Source organism: Electrophorus electricus, chromosome 8, assembly GCF_041902795.1.
Source record: "Electrophorus electricus isolate QZ-2024a chromosome 8, ASM4190279v1, whole genome shotgun sequence".
NCBI lineage: Eukaryota > Metazoa > Chordata > Actinopteri > Gymnotiformes > Gymnotidae > Electrophorus > Electrophorus electricus.
The window spans coordinates 23,330,082-23,343,942 of record NC_137504.1 but is presented as its reverse complement, the minus strand read 5'-3'; the positions used below and the strand labels follow the sequence as shown (position 1 = coordinate 23,343,942).

The 13,861-nt window shown below is 42.5% G+C and overlaps 1 protein-coding gene across 8 annotated transcripts; it reads right to left on the bottom strand.

Annotated features, from left to right (window-relative positions):
• tbcelb (tubulin folding cofactor E-like b) lies at positions 1-13,367 on the bottom strand. 8 transcript variants are annotated; one of them, XM_026998472.3, is made up of 10 exons: positions 13,190-13,357; positions 12,056-12,140; positions 11,497-11,713; positions 10,950-11,118; positions 10,473-10,612; positions 9,337-9,518; positions 7,732-7,988; positions 7,173-7,299; positions 6,633-6,749; positions 1-2,118 (listed from the first exon to the last, which is right to left on the bottom strand). In XM_026998472.3, the coding sequence occupies exons 4-10, from the start codon at positions 11,086-11,088 to the stop codon at positions 1,791-1,793; spliced, it is 1,290 nt and encodes a 429-aa protein (XP_026854273.2). In that variant the 5' UTR covers positions 11,089-11,118; positions 11,497-11,713; positions 12,056-12,140; positions 13,190-13,357; the 3' UTR covers positions 1-1,790. The 8 variants fall into 8 exon arrangements, with proteins under 8 accessions (XP_026854273.2, XP_026854271.2, XP_026854274.2 ...); XM_026998470.3 differs by having other exon boundaries at positions 12,056-12,136; XM_026998473.3 differs by having other exon boundaries at positions 12,056-12,136; positions 13,261-13,350.
• Between the last annotated feature and the right edge of the window lie 494 nt (positions 13,368-13,861).

Below are 13,861 nucleotides of genomic sequence, written 5' to 3'. Positions count from 1 at the left end.
TTAGGTAAAAACATTTATTTTAGAATAATGGCAAGTATTACATTATGATGGCAAATTACTAATCTGAAATGCATCTGCATCTTGCCTTCTTGAAGACAGATCACTTGGAAGATAATATAAAAGGATATAATTGATGTCTCTTTTTGTGGGTAAACAAGACACTCAAAAAGAATGACTGAAAATTCTTAAAATCTTTTTGTTAGGCAAGATCTTTTTTACATGACTTATAATTCATATTATTAAGCAATCTTTTTTGCATTCTATTTTACTGTTTTTAAAACCACAACAAATTGATTAAAAGTGCTTAATAATAATAATTTGGAACAAACTCTTTTTAATATACAATTCAACACACATTCACCCATACACACATCATTCACCACAACCTCAACCAAAATAAGGTATATATATTCTGGTCATAGCACTAGAGAAATCAGAAACTACATCTATCAAAAAAAAAACAAAAAAAAACCACCAGGAAATATTATGGTGCTAAGGGATTACATACTGGCCCCTTTTTTTAATGTCAGCCATCTCTGACAAGCACTGACTAGGCATATCAGTAAGAGTTAGTGAGTCAGGGCTCATTGTCACATGGACCAACAGGGGAGGAAAAAATGAATCTAGAGGGCCAACATTTGCCAGAGCAATCTCAGAGGTGACATTGTGCAAATGGAAGAGTGGGAAGAGTACGTATGGGCAACTGAGTATCGGATGACTGAATCCCCCTTTAAGGGACACAGAGCTCCACCTAACTGTGACCGGTTGGTGGTCTTAATAATAAGGGACATTTGGCATAAGGATGTGAATTGCACACGAAGAGACATATGAGCCTGTAGGAATCTCTGGATGGTGGTTGAACCTGTTATAATCCAAGTAGAGGGGAAGCCACCCACGCTGTGTGGCTGGGGAGATGTTGTTGTTGTTGGCTATCCTGACGCTACCCCCCCCCCCCCATCCCCCCCGGCACTCTCCAGTGTCTATATCACTGCTGACTCCTTAGAGGATGGACTGCGGAAAAAGATACAGCAATCTCCCTTTTCCTACTACCTTAGCCCTGTGGTCTACGTGACTGGAGAGAAGGGAAGCTCTTGGCATGAGGCCAGTTTAATAAAGTCAATATCTCTTTACTGGCTAGCCATGATGATTTCCTAATCCAGCATTAAAGGTCTCTCAGGTTCTCTTGAGCTGTAACAAGAGCGTATTACTGAATTAAAGAAATCCCTGGTGTTTAAAACCAACAACTCGCAGTCATGTGGAATTTAAGCATGCTCAGAGCATGTGCGTATGTGCGAGACTGTTAAGCAAAATTGTACCTTGAAGCTACACTATAAGTAATTAAAAACAATACTCTGTGGAGCTGAGAAATTTGTGGGATTATTTGTTATTCCTGAGAAGCAGCCTCACATATTCAGATGTATGCTTTACTCGTCAATCAAGTAAGTTAAAATGTCTTTAAAAAAACTGCAGTGTTTAAGCATCAATTCTCTTTGAAGAGATCCTGTTGGTTAGAGTTAAAAAGAAACAGCATCCCAATCTACAATGGGTGACTACTATTTGTCATGGACATGATTAGAACTCCAAAAGTCAAGATGGAAGACAGTTGTCTTTCAGAGCAGCCCTGTGTTTCTTCCCAATACCCATCACAGACAAACTGATCTATCAAATTATATGTTGCATTAGATCTCTGAAGTCACAGTAGCTTCATTAATAGATCTTATTCCTTTTGCTTCTTCCTTGAAGAGCAGATCTTTTTCCTGAGCAGTTTCTGTGTTTTTCTATCCCTTGCATCACTGGGTCTTAGGCTCTACCAGGATCTCATCTCCGTCACGTATGCTGTATGAGTGGAGGGCCCGGCCCCCATACTTCAGCTCCTGGGGTGCGAGCGCATAACCCAGCTGCCGGTCAATATAGTAGACGCGCATCTTGTTGGCCGGCAGCTGTACCACAGGCCGGAGCTGTTTCTTGAGGTCAGCCACAGTCTGCTCCAGCCGCACCTCCAGATCTTTGGTGTGGTCCCCGTAGCGCAGCTCTACCTGGGCACAGCTCAGCGGCCGCAGGTCCACCTCGGCCAGTGGCTCAAGACGCCCGTAACGCGCTACCAGGGAGTGGAACCTGCTTGAGAGGTCAGAGATACTTTGATCAAGACCTGGTCTGTCTCACCTCAAACAGGGCCTACTAGATCTATGATGGACTTAAGAAACCAAATGAGAAAAAAAAACCTAAACAAATGGATTCCTCATAAGAGTGGGCATAAGCATATGAAACACTAAAAAGAAATGAAACAATAGAGAACACATAGGAACAACTGAAGAGGCAGGTCAGGGGCAACATCTCAAATGGGCTTCTCTGGTTCAGACTCACGCAAGGCTATTTCTATAGGAAGGAGCCATGCCTACAGTGTACTTAGGTGTTTTTAGGCATGGTAAAGAGTGTATTTATGCCTGTGTGTATCCCTGGTAGTGTATCTAGTTTTGGAATCGCAGTCTCTTCTCTTGCCGTGAGAAAGCTCTCACCAAACCCCCCTCCCCAGACCAAAGGATTGTGGGAAAGACAAGATGAGAGCACGCAGGAATGAACTGATAAAACTGGTGAGCCTTTTTTTGCGCTTTTTTTGCTTTAAGGTGCCACAGTACTGGCTGAGCCAGTCAAGGTAATTTCCCTCCCAGCCTGTCAAACAAGGTGTCCCCACAAAGCAGAGGCTGAGAGTGGGTATGTTCCTGCAGCTCTCGGCCATTGCCATGGGAATACAGCCCTGGACATACAAAGTGCCACTCTGTCTGAAGGGGGGTTGAGGGGAAAAAAACAAAAAACAACAAAACAAAAAACAAAAAAAGAAAGCCCAAGCCTTGCTCAAAGGTTTCATTTAGCCAAGGCTAAGTTCTCTTAAATGCAGGGGAAATTGCATTGGTGGTGATAACACAGACGCCCTGAATTCCTCACACACACGCCATTCTTCCTAGATCAGCCCCAGAGATGAGCCAGACAATAGCTAGTAGAAAGTACAGTGGGTTCATAGCAGGAGATATACAGTGAGTCTACTGTAGGTAGGGTAATTTTGTAGTCAATGGACCTTGCAAACAGAGAGAGAGAGACATAAAGAGACAGGTACAGTGACTTACCTTATTTAGTAAGGATACAATCATGGCAATGATGAACGTTTTTTTTAAGGCAAATGATGAGGGCTCGTTTTCAGCTAGGTGACTTCTTATGGGAGTCTATCTGTATACTATCAGATCAAAATGCAAACCTTTGAGACCGCTATGTCTAAATAAGATTTACATTCTAAATAAGAATGTAAATCTTCGTTAACTAAATTGTGCCTTTGAAATCTTAAATTAACAATAAGTCATATTAGATATAAGACATATAAGAGATATTCTTCAGTTTTTCCTGTGAATGGAAAAGTTATCCATTCCAACTTTGGTGTCCTGCATAAAACCAAGCTTTGGACAAGCAAATTTTTTTTTTTTTTTTTTGTGGATAGTGTGTTTTTCAGTTGGGAAACCACTGGGCAACCTAATCATATCAGGACTTAGTGTCAGTGGTCTTCAGATCTTAGTGAGTCAGTGGGCAGTTGGTGGAATTTACAGCAGCATTCACTGTACTAATTACAGGCAACCTGGTACAATACATAAATTTATCTGTCATACATTATGCACACACACTGCTCAGGGACTATTTACACCTATTACCTATCCTCTCATCTTTCTAAAATTTCCCTTAATCCAACTCAGAGGATTATGTCAGGAGCAAGGCACCCTGCTGCACTCTTCATTAAAGTTGTTTCTCCCATTCTCCCGGGTTACTGTCTGTAACCCTCATTTCCTTGGGTCCACAGTCAATCTAGCCAAGGCAATGGTTACTCAGTGACACATGGGCCCTCTTTGGTCTTCCAGTCACACTTCCCTCCTCTCTTTCCTTCGTTCTCAAATCGCCTCTTCCACCCTTCATCACTTTCTTCTCCTCTCTCTAGCTGTGGAGTCTGGGCTCCAAAAGACTGGTTAACAGCCATACTTCCCTTGCCTCCACTCTCCTCAGCTCTGTGGACAGAGTCTCAAGCTTTCTCAGCTCAGAAACATCACCAAAACACACTGTCATGGGCAGTAAGTCCATCGGGTCATATATCAAATCTGTTTCTCCTTTTCATTTACTTCTCGTCTTGTTTTTCTTCAGATGGTTATCTGTCGCCCAACTCTCTTTCCACTCTGCTGGAGAAGAGTGGCCTAAGGTCTGTGCTACCAAGCAGTGCATGGTTAGAATTACTAAGGCCAGTGCTCCACTCCCTATACATGCTCACATTCATAGAGATAACAATGACACGACTACTTGGGCCTGGTCTTGGCCTAAGCAGGCATGGAAAAGGCTGGGGTTACATAGTTGTTTTTTTTTTTTTTTTTTTTTTTTTTTTTTTTTTTTTTAAATCTCTCCAGTTCCTCAACACTAAAATCTACAGCATGGAAATGAATGCCTGCAAGAGTTTGGTCTTAAATGACCACATGAGAAGATTGGTCTGTTAAATGTGTGCTGTGGAAGCTACTCTGTCTCCAAGCTGCTGGTCTGATTCCAAAGTCCTGATAATCTATGGACTGGTTCACTGTAAGCTGAGGTCATGTTCTAGTATTGAAGGTCAACTGCACACTTTCTCATGTCACATGTTCTCGCTCCCTATCTTTCATCACAAGGACGCATGGTTGCTTCAGCCCAGGCCCAGGGGGGAGGGCAAGGTGTCTGAGTCAGAACAGGAGCAACCTTAACTCACCCCTGGTGTTTACCCTACACCAAAGCAGCCCACTCAGCACCTGGCCTCTCCTGCCACTCCCCTGCCAAGCCAGATCTCAGCCTGGCATCCCTGGGAAACCTCCTCATGCTGTGGGGTGAAGGGGAGGAAGAGAGTGAGCAAGTGGGGGGGGGGGTGAAAGAGGGAGAGAGAGGGGAGAAGAGTGAGTGAGGAAGTGAGGGGGGGAGGAAGAGAGAGAGGGAAGAAGAATGAGTGAGGAAGCCAAGGGGGAGGGTGTTATAGAAAGTCCTGTCCACTTACTGTAAGTGGTATGGTGCATACTGGCCTTTCATTAGCTTATGGGGGAGTTGGTTTAACCATTACACATTCCCCTCTCCTCTGGATATGGGAATCCCTGCATCATAATGAGGCCGGGAATCTATATGTCCTCATACAGAAAGTGTGTAAGCCACTCATAGAAATGAAGAAGAGCAACCGAAAGAGATTACCAATTCCACCTCACTTAAAAACCCCCCTGCCATCTCAGCAAAGAAAAGCAAAAGAAAAGATGGGAGGGAAGTTGGTGGTGCTGCTGGGTGGAGGAGGGCCATATAAATGAGGAAAAAAAGGCAGAATCAAGCTGCCACCTTGTATATCGGTTTCCCAGCTGAAGCATTCCGGCACAATGGTGTCTTTGAGGAGGCAGAGACTGGTCGCATTGTTTCTCAAAGGTTAGCCTTCTCTACGGCAGTTCGAGACTTGCTGTGCTCACCGCCGAAAACGTCCCTGTTCTCCGCTTCCAGGTTAAACACAGCATGGAGGTCTAAGGAACTTAGGGGACACCTCTTAGTCTTGCCCTGTGTGGGCCACTGGAAATGACCCCCCCCAACACACCCGGCATGGAGATGAACAGAGGGAAGAGGAGAAGAAGAGAGAGAGGGAAGAAGCTGGAACAGGGGATGAGTGTAGGACATCGGCTGGATGGCTGGAACTGCTCATCCGTGGTTGTAAGGGGAAAAGCAAGGGAAACAAAATCGGTGGGACACACCAGATGACGGTCTTGACAAACGTTGTTTTCAAACACAGCCAAGGAAAGAGAGGCACACACGTGGTCATTGTGGTATATGATAGTGCGTGTGTGTGTGTGTCTGTGTATCTGTGCGTGCGTGTATGTGTGTGTGTGTGTGTGTGTGTCTGTGTATCTGTGTGTGCATGTGTGTGCACGCGTGCGCGCCTGCACTGTGCATGCGTTACTGATCTCAGATGTGTTCTGAATGGATCAGTGCACACAGAGAGCTGGGCTCAACAATAGCTCCTAAAGCTCTAGCATTTGAAGAGATGAGGATAGCAGATAGGTAGTAGGTTTGAAGCCCAGTTAGTCAGGAGTGGAGCAGACACTGGTGACTACTCATGACCTGTGTGTCTGCTATTGTGCCAAATGCATTACGCATGATATAATTAAAATGATTGACAAAGATGTTTGAACCCTGATAAAAGAACATCTTGTAGACAGAATCACACGTAACACACAGGACCACAAGAGAGTCAGAGAATGATCACATGAGACTCAGTTTATTATTTATAACACACTAAGCTTGTTATGTAAAAATAATTAGATATAAACACCGTAGGCCCATATCTCTGCTTTCTCTGTTTTTTGTCACTGTTGGTGCAGTTAGGAACCAGCAGGGGCACTATCACCTGTGCTAGTTAACCTGAGGTCCAAACTCAGTTCAGACAGTAACCAGGGCAACTTACAAGTGTTCCAAGTCTTATAAAAGAGCTAAACCTATACAATAAAGTCATACAATAACTGTGTGTGTGTGTGTGTGTGTGTGTGTGTGTGTGTGTGTGTGTAGGTGTGCGTATATGTATATGTGTGCATGAGTGTGCTTGTGTGTGTGTCTCATACCTCTGTGGCAGCTCATCCTCAGGGCAGTCTAGGTGGTAGCGGATATAGAAGCGCTCTGCATCCTCTCTCTCACCGTCTGTCACCACACTCCCATTCAGAATGGTCACAGCTGGCAAACTGTAAACCCACGAGAGATGCTTAGCCATTTATTACACACATCACAGAAAACCATGGGGGCAATAGGAGAAGGGTGCACTTTGTCAATATAAGACCTTAATGTGCTCTCTAAGAATACTTTTTCCATATGGGCATTAAACATGCATTGCTTACTGTAGACTTATGTAATTTATTTTGCCTGTGGATCTAACAGTGCCTAGACTACAGAGCATTTAATCCTTATGTACAAAAGACTTAGCTATGTTTATCTATGTAAATATTCTATAAATAGGGCACATGATTAAAACACATAATTACCATCATCATGCAATTTTGAATGTGATGTACATATGAAATGTTGCGTTTATGTTTCCGCAGTTTTTGTATGTATATTTTTTGTTTGTGTGTGTATGTGTGTGTTTGTGTGTGTGTGTGTGTACTTACTGTGCTATCATAAGGTAGCGTCTCTCCTGGTCAGTGTATGGCTGCAACAAGGGAATACCCATGAGCCGAACCTCATGAAGCTTTGGAAAGGAATTCAGCTTCTCAATGTCCTCCCAGCTAGTCAGGCCTTCAACACATCAAGGACAAACACATTCATCTTAAGATTTTATTTTCACATCAGACATACGAAATTAATCATATTTTTGCATTCACGTGCCCTGTGAAAAATGACTTTATAAAATTGTATTTGAACATTCTTAACCAAACAACATTTACAGTTAGGAACTGCTGGACATATCAAGCAGAACTGAAAACAAAGATATGGTAAAACTGGTCTGACTGTGCCTCGTTTCTGAATGACATTGCATCTGCCTTCAGTAGATCAGCGTAAGTGTGAGCTCTGTGTGTGCACATGCCTGTGTCTTCATGAGCTCAGAACTTGCCAACCTTCTGAAACCAAGTTGAAATCCCCAGCTTTCAGACCACCACGCACATATCCCTTTCCCAGTGTTCTGCCCTCCTCTCGCCCCATGCAGATCCCTCCCCCTGGTGGGCAGACCTGAGTTATGCAGGTTGACGCTGTGCAGGTTGGGGAAGAGGCGGCACAGCGATTCATCAGGCTCACGGATGCCAGCGAGTGAGTTGTTGGCCAGGATGAGCGAGACCAGACCCGGGTACATGAGGCCCAGCTTGCGCACTTCGGCCCAGTCGCACAGCTGGTTGTCGGTGATGTGCAGCAGGCGCAGAGACGGGTAGGGCACGGGTGCCAGACCCACGCGCTCATATTCGTTCAGGCACAGGAAGAGCTCCTCCAGCCTGCGGAGGACACAAAGGCACAATTATGGGGCAGACAGGAAGGTAGCGAACGTGTCAGCAGGGGCACCGGCTTGGGTGAACGCAGAGCTGAGAGGGAGAGATATGTGCACGCGCACACGCACGCACACATGCACACACACACCATCAGGCACACAGAGAGGCAAAGACGTAGGAACGCCCCATTATGTATTTAGATATGGAATACACATGTAAACAAAAGCTAGCCTCTATCTGTCAGTCATTAAAATACTTAATCTTTTCTGGATAAAATGCCTTAAAGACCATGGATTTCACAGAAAAGCTGTGAAAATTAAGATCAAAGAGCATTCTAAATTAGTGATGAAGTATAAACATTGTACAAAATAAGAAAAGACTACAAAATAATATCCGAGTGTTTATATGACCCAGTAAGTACTATTAGATCAACCAAGAGGAAATGGAAGCTGCATCCTTCCATTTCCTCTGTCGTTCAAATCTTAGCATCAAATCTCAAAGCAAGAAGGGGACTTTTGAGGGAGGCAGCAAAGGGGCCAACAATCACTTTGATGGAGGTACAAAGTTCAGTGTCAACGATATCAAGAGTTCTGCATACAACTGACCAACATGGGAGGGTGGCTAGAAAGAAGACATTACTGAAGAATAAACAAATCAAAGCATGGCTGATGTTTGCCAGAAAGTATTGGAATAAGCAAGCTAAAATGTGGAATATGTTTTTGTGGTCAAATGAGGCAAAAATTGAGTTTTTTGGCCAAAAGTCAAAATGCAACGTGTGGTGCAAAGCTAATTCTTCCCGCGGTTCAACAAACACAGTTCCATCAGAGAATGACTGGAATGGGAGGACCAAAGGACAGAGAGGGATGGTGCAAAATATAAGGAGATTTAACAACCTGCTTTAGTCTGCTAGAAATGTAAAGCTTGGGAGAAACTTCACATTTTACCAGGACAATGATCCCAAGCACAAGGCCAAAGCAAGACAGGAATATCTGAAAAACCAAAAGGTGAACAGCCAAGTCAAAGTTGAGCTCTCAATTCAGTCAAGAATCTGTGGCACTATTTGAAAATTCCAGCATCATACAACCAACTTCAACAATCTGGAGCAAATCTGCCAAGAAGAAAATCTCAAAAATCACTCCCAAACACTCAAACAGGGTACAGACATTGTTTCTGAAGGTGGTTCAACTAAGTACTAATGTGAAGGAGTTGAGAGGTTTAATATTTAGTAAGCAATACATTTTCACTTTAAAAATGTATCTTAATAGCATATTGGTTTAATGGCTAGCATACATACACACACACACACACACACACACACACACACACACACACACACACAGATTCACACACTTACTCAGGGATCTCCTGTGTGAGTGTATGCACCATGTCCCAGGAGACGTGTGTGTTGTTGAGGACGAGGCGGCGGAGGCCTGAGAAGGCTTCAGCTGCCCCAGGCTCCAGACACGCCTCCTTCAGAGGGTTCATACTCAGATTCAGAAAGTCCAGGTGAGGGATGTTACAAAGGATCTTACTGATCTGCAGAGAAACACGCAAGTGGCTAAGAATATTAAAAAGGCGAGTTTAGTAAGAATTACAATTATTTTGGGAAACACTGCAACTAACACCTTGTCCGTTGTATCTTTTATATAACACCACTCCATTTCAATGTATACTCCAAGTGTCTCATTTAAATTGCTAATCCAGAGATCCAAAACCTGTGTGTACAGTGATTGGGGGATTTGCACAATTTTCTTGGCAACTTTTACATGTAATGATTTTGGAACCCAATAGCTAATCTAACTACTTTATGGTGTAAAATATTGAAGAATACAAAAAAAAAAAAAAAAAGTTAGGCTGGGTGTACTGCAGTGGGCAAGATGTGTTTCTAAGAAATACTTTGAAATGTTTAGCATATGAGAATACAAATGAAGTGAAATCACAGGCACTAGTGCATGATCAGAGCTACAGTCAAAAGTATGAAAATGGCTCCAGACAAAATAAAAAAAGTCAGGGCTTTTTATTCCCAGTCTTACATGAACAAAATAAATTACTGAATACACAGTAATGCAATTAAATGCATTTTATACAAAATTTTGAATAAGATGCAATTCAATAATTTTTATAAAATCAATTTTTATAAACTAAAATTAAGTAGACACTTAGCTAATTGCAGAGAGAGGAGCATATTAGAAAGTCATGATCAACATAAGCCACATGGTGCTGTCTATTCAAAATGAAGAACGGGAAGTCCATGATGACTCCTACAGAGAAATGATGCATGATTTTAATGATGGAGGCATAAAAATTCCCCATTGGTCCCACAAACACCTGTTCTGGCAGCAATTTTAGTGTTCCCAGAGGGTTGTACATCCTCGTACTATTATTAACTTAAAAACTAGCACAGAGTGCACAAAGTCTTATCATAAGCAACCAGGCACATGCTCACACCCAACCCCCCCGCACACACCATGCAATGTCCCTGTCCCTCACCTCTCCCCAGTCTCTGAACTGGTTGTGGGAGAGGTCTAGCTCCACCACATGGGCGCAGAACGTCGCCACCTCCTCCTCGTCCCCAGCATGGCTAATTCCACAGCTGTCCAAAACCAGCACACTGGGAAGATTCAGGCGATCTAACATGCACAAATGAACAGTGAATGAGGTTGAACTTCAAAGCACCATTGTCAAGGCCAATATTCTTCAAAATTGTGTACCAGCCATGTGCCTGTTATGGACGCTTGCAGTGTTCCTGGTCATTTTAGCTGAAGCAAGGTCAGCCCGCATGCAAACCACATCAATATTTCTTTATACCAGACTAACACTTTGCAATTTAAACATAACCATGGCCAACATGTAGCCAGGATGTAATCTCTGCACTTGAATGCTTGAAGTACAATTTAACAATAAAGAATTTAAAAATATTATCCATCATCTTAATTAAATAGTTATCTCCTACAGTTGCCCTCTCACCTTTGACAGGCGACCCCTGAGGGCTAGTACGGATCACCACCCCAGCGCCGGGCCCACGGCAGTATGGGAAGTTGTCTGGGCTGTACTTCTCACTGATGACCTGCACCAGAGTGCGTCCTTGGTCCTCTTCAGAATCCATCTTTTCCTCTCCTCCACACCACTCTTATAACTAGATGAACACAGAGAAAAGCAACAAACCGCAATAGCCATGAACTGTGTTTGAGTTGAGCAAATTTTCAGTGCACTGCAAGCTATTTCCAGTCAGTTGCTAGATATTTTGAGAGGGAAATGTATTTTAGGACACTATTACTGGAGACCTCCTTATCACAAGGGTACAAAGGTCGAAAGTAGAAGATCTCAGAATAGAAAAACACTGCAAAGGTATGTATGGCTTGAAAGACCTATTCTGACAATATAACTGGAGAAAATGATAAACTGAGAAAACACAAGGACAAAAGAAGACAAACGAAGTACTAATGCAAACCTGTCTTACTGCACAAATTCAATTAATTTAGCTGTTTGGATCAAAGTTCCTGAAATCTGTTACCTTACAGTTGGAGGCTATGCAATAGCCCTGTTCTGGATACCACACAACCACAGTGGCCCCTGCCTGGGCCTTCAGTTGTCCAGGTGGTGAGGGAACTCGTACATGCAGGCTAGAACGAAGCCTGAATCCGAGCCCAGAGGCCTTGTGGGTCTAGGGGGTCCACACACAACCCTCGGTCCATGCAACCCTGTGCTCACAAACAACGACCAGGATGTGTCTGTGGTGGGGGGTGGGGGTGAGGTTGGGGTTGAAACAGAAAAGAGTGGAGCAAAGGATAAAAGAGAGGAGCTGAGCACATCACATAGACCTATGTCACAGAGCAGCCATTCTCCTCTCCTTGTGACATCAGCACAACTAAGTAACATTAGCAGCAGGAAGAAAAGTGCTGTCCATGTAATCAGAACCCACAATGCTTTTCACCAATTCCCATATACTGTCATTCATGCTGGAGATGCAATAGCATCTCCCCTGTAGTTAAAAGGCATATATGTACTCACTGTGAAAACTGAATTTTAACAGTGCCACAGATGTGCATAATATATGTTATAAACATATTTACCCTGTCTGACAGAACACTTTAAAGAGATGAGAATGGGTATCCAAACTGAGATGTGCTTTTGTTGTGTCCATGTACACTTGTCTGGCTTGACAAAAGGAAAAAATAAAACAATTTAGCTAGATATCTTAATCTCTTTCTGAACAGTGCAGTGGTGAGATCCTTTAAATCATGTTGAAACTGAATGGACGATTATCTGTCGTGACGCCAGGGTAAGAGATCCTGGGTAGTGTGGGAGCTGTTTGGAACAATCTGCAAAATGGTCCAATTTAAATGCAAAATTATAGCCTGCTATAAACTTTGAACGTGGGTGTGACACAAAGCAACTGAATCACATTTTCTTTAAACACTTACAAACGCTAAGTGACTATTTTTAAATAGTAACGGTAAGAATTAACCAATGACCAAAGGGCTAGAATGTAATTTTAAATAAACCACTTGTCAAGGGATCAACGTGCATTCTTACGCCATGGGAACAGCTGCGGAATGTGCATCATGTTGAATTTTAAATGCAGGGGTGCCATGGCAACGTTTGTTTTGAATTTAGCACTATTCGATGTAGTTTGTAGTACATTTTAAAATGTAAGGTTACAGTAACAGAATTTTGACATATCAGCTAGCTAAGATAGCTAACTGAGAACGCTCTCAGGCAAGCTTGTTTGTTTTCTCGTTTAAAGCAAACTGCCCTACAGCAGAGCAGCTTTAAAATAATGGCATAACCATGCTAGCTAGCTAGCTAACTTAAAAGTTGAGGTATCGTACTTTGTAGAACGTAAAAGTGGATTTATACTAGGATAAAAAGGGAAATTAGGTTATACTGAATTAAAAATTAAGCCATGATGTAGACCTTGTAGTTCATAACACGCGACGCGGAAACGAGCCAATAAGCGCTCGCGTAGCTCTTTAAGCGCTCGTGTAGTTGTTTATTTTTCTAACCTTTCACAGGAAGCAAGCATCAGACCGTAGAACCGCAATAAAGCGTTTTAAATTTGTCAAGTTAAACATGACCATACACATACAGCTAGCAAAATCGAATTTAACTGACATGTAGTAACGACAGGAAAATATTATTATGTTGGCGATTAAAAATAAAACAAAAATGACAACGACCCAATTTATTTCGAACATCGCACTTACCACCACGAATTGATCTCAGAAGCTGAAATAAATGCAAATCTTGAAATTTAGCTTCAAAGCTTGAACCTAACCTTATTTGGTGTTTTTACCAATAACAAACGCTCTCCAAATCGCCCTCTTGTTGTTGTTGCAGAACAGTTGACAGTATCGAATCAGGCTGGCTTATCCAGGAAGTGACGCAAAAGAAAATGACTACAAGTGTAAACGAGGGTTTAAAAAGTGCTTGAGGTGCTACAACAGAGTGAACGTCATAGATTTCTCTACACAGTTCACAGTTCATCATGGACACGGCTTCAAACATAAACTATAAAACACAGTTTTACATCCATATAATGTCATATAACTGAATGATACACTGCAAACAAGCCTATGGAGTCTAGAGTTATCTGTCTTTGTGATTGTATACTTGCATATACTACAATTATCCAAAGTTACTATTTATTATTATGTCTTACATTGTACTGTAGTAAGAGATATTTAAAATTGTAGTGAAGTACATAGAGTTTCCAGAGAAACAGGATCTTTTGGACAGAGGTCCTTCATCAGCTGTGCAAGAAAAGCGCTTCTTGCCAGTTGATGCTATTGCAGCAATGAAATAAGGAAACTGAAACATAAATAACTCATCTACACTCTTGGAACTTTAGAACCCCATGGAATGAATCTTATAATTTA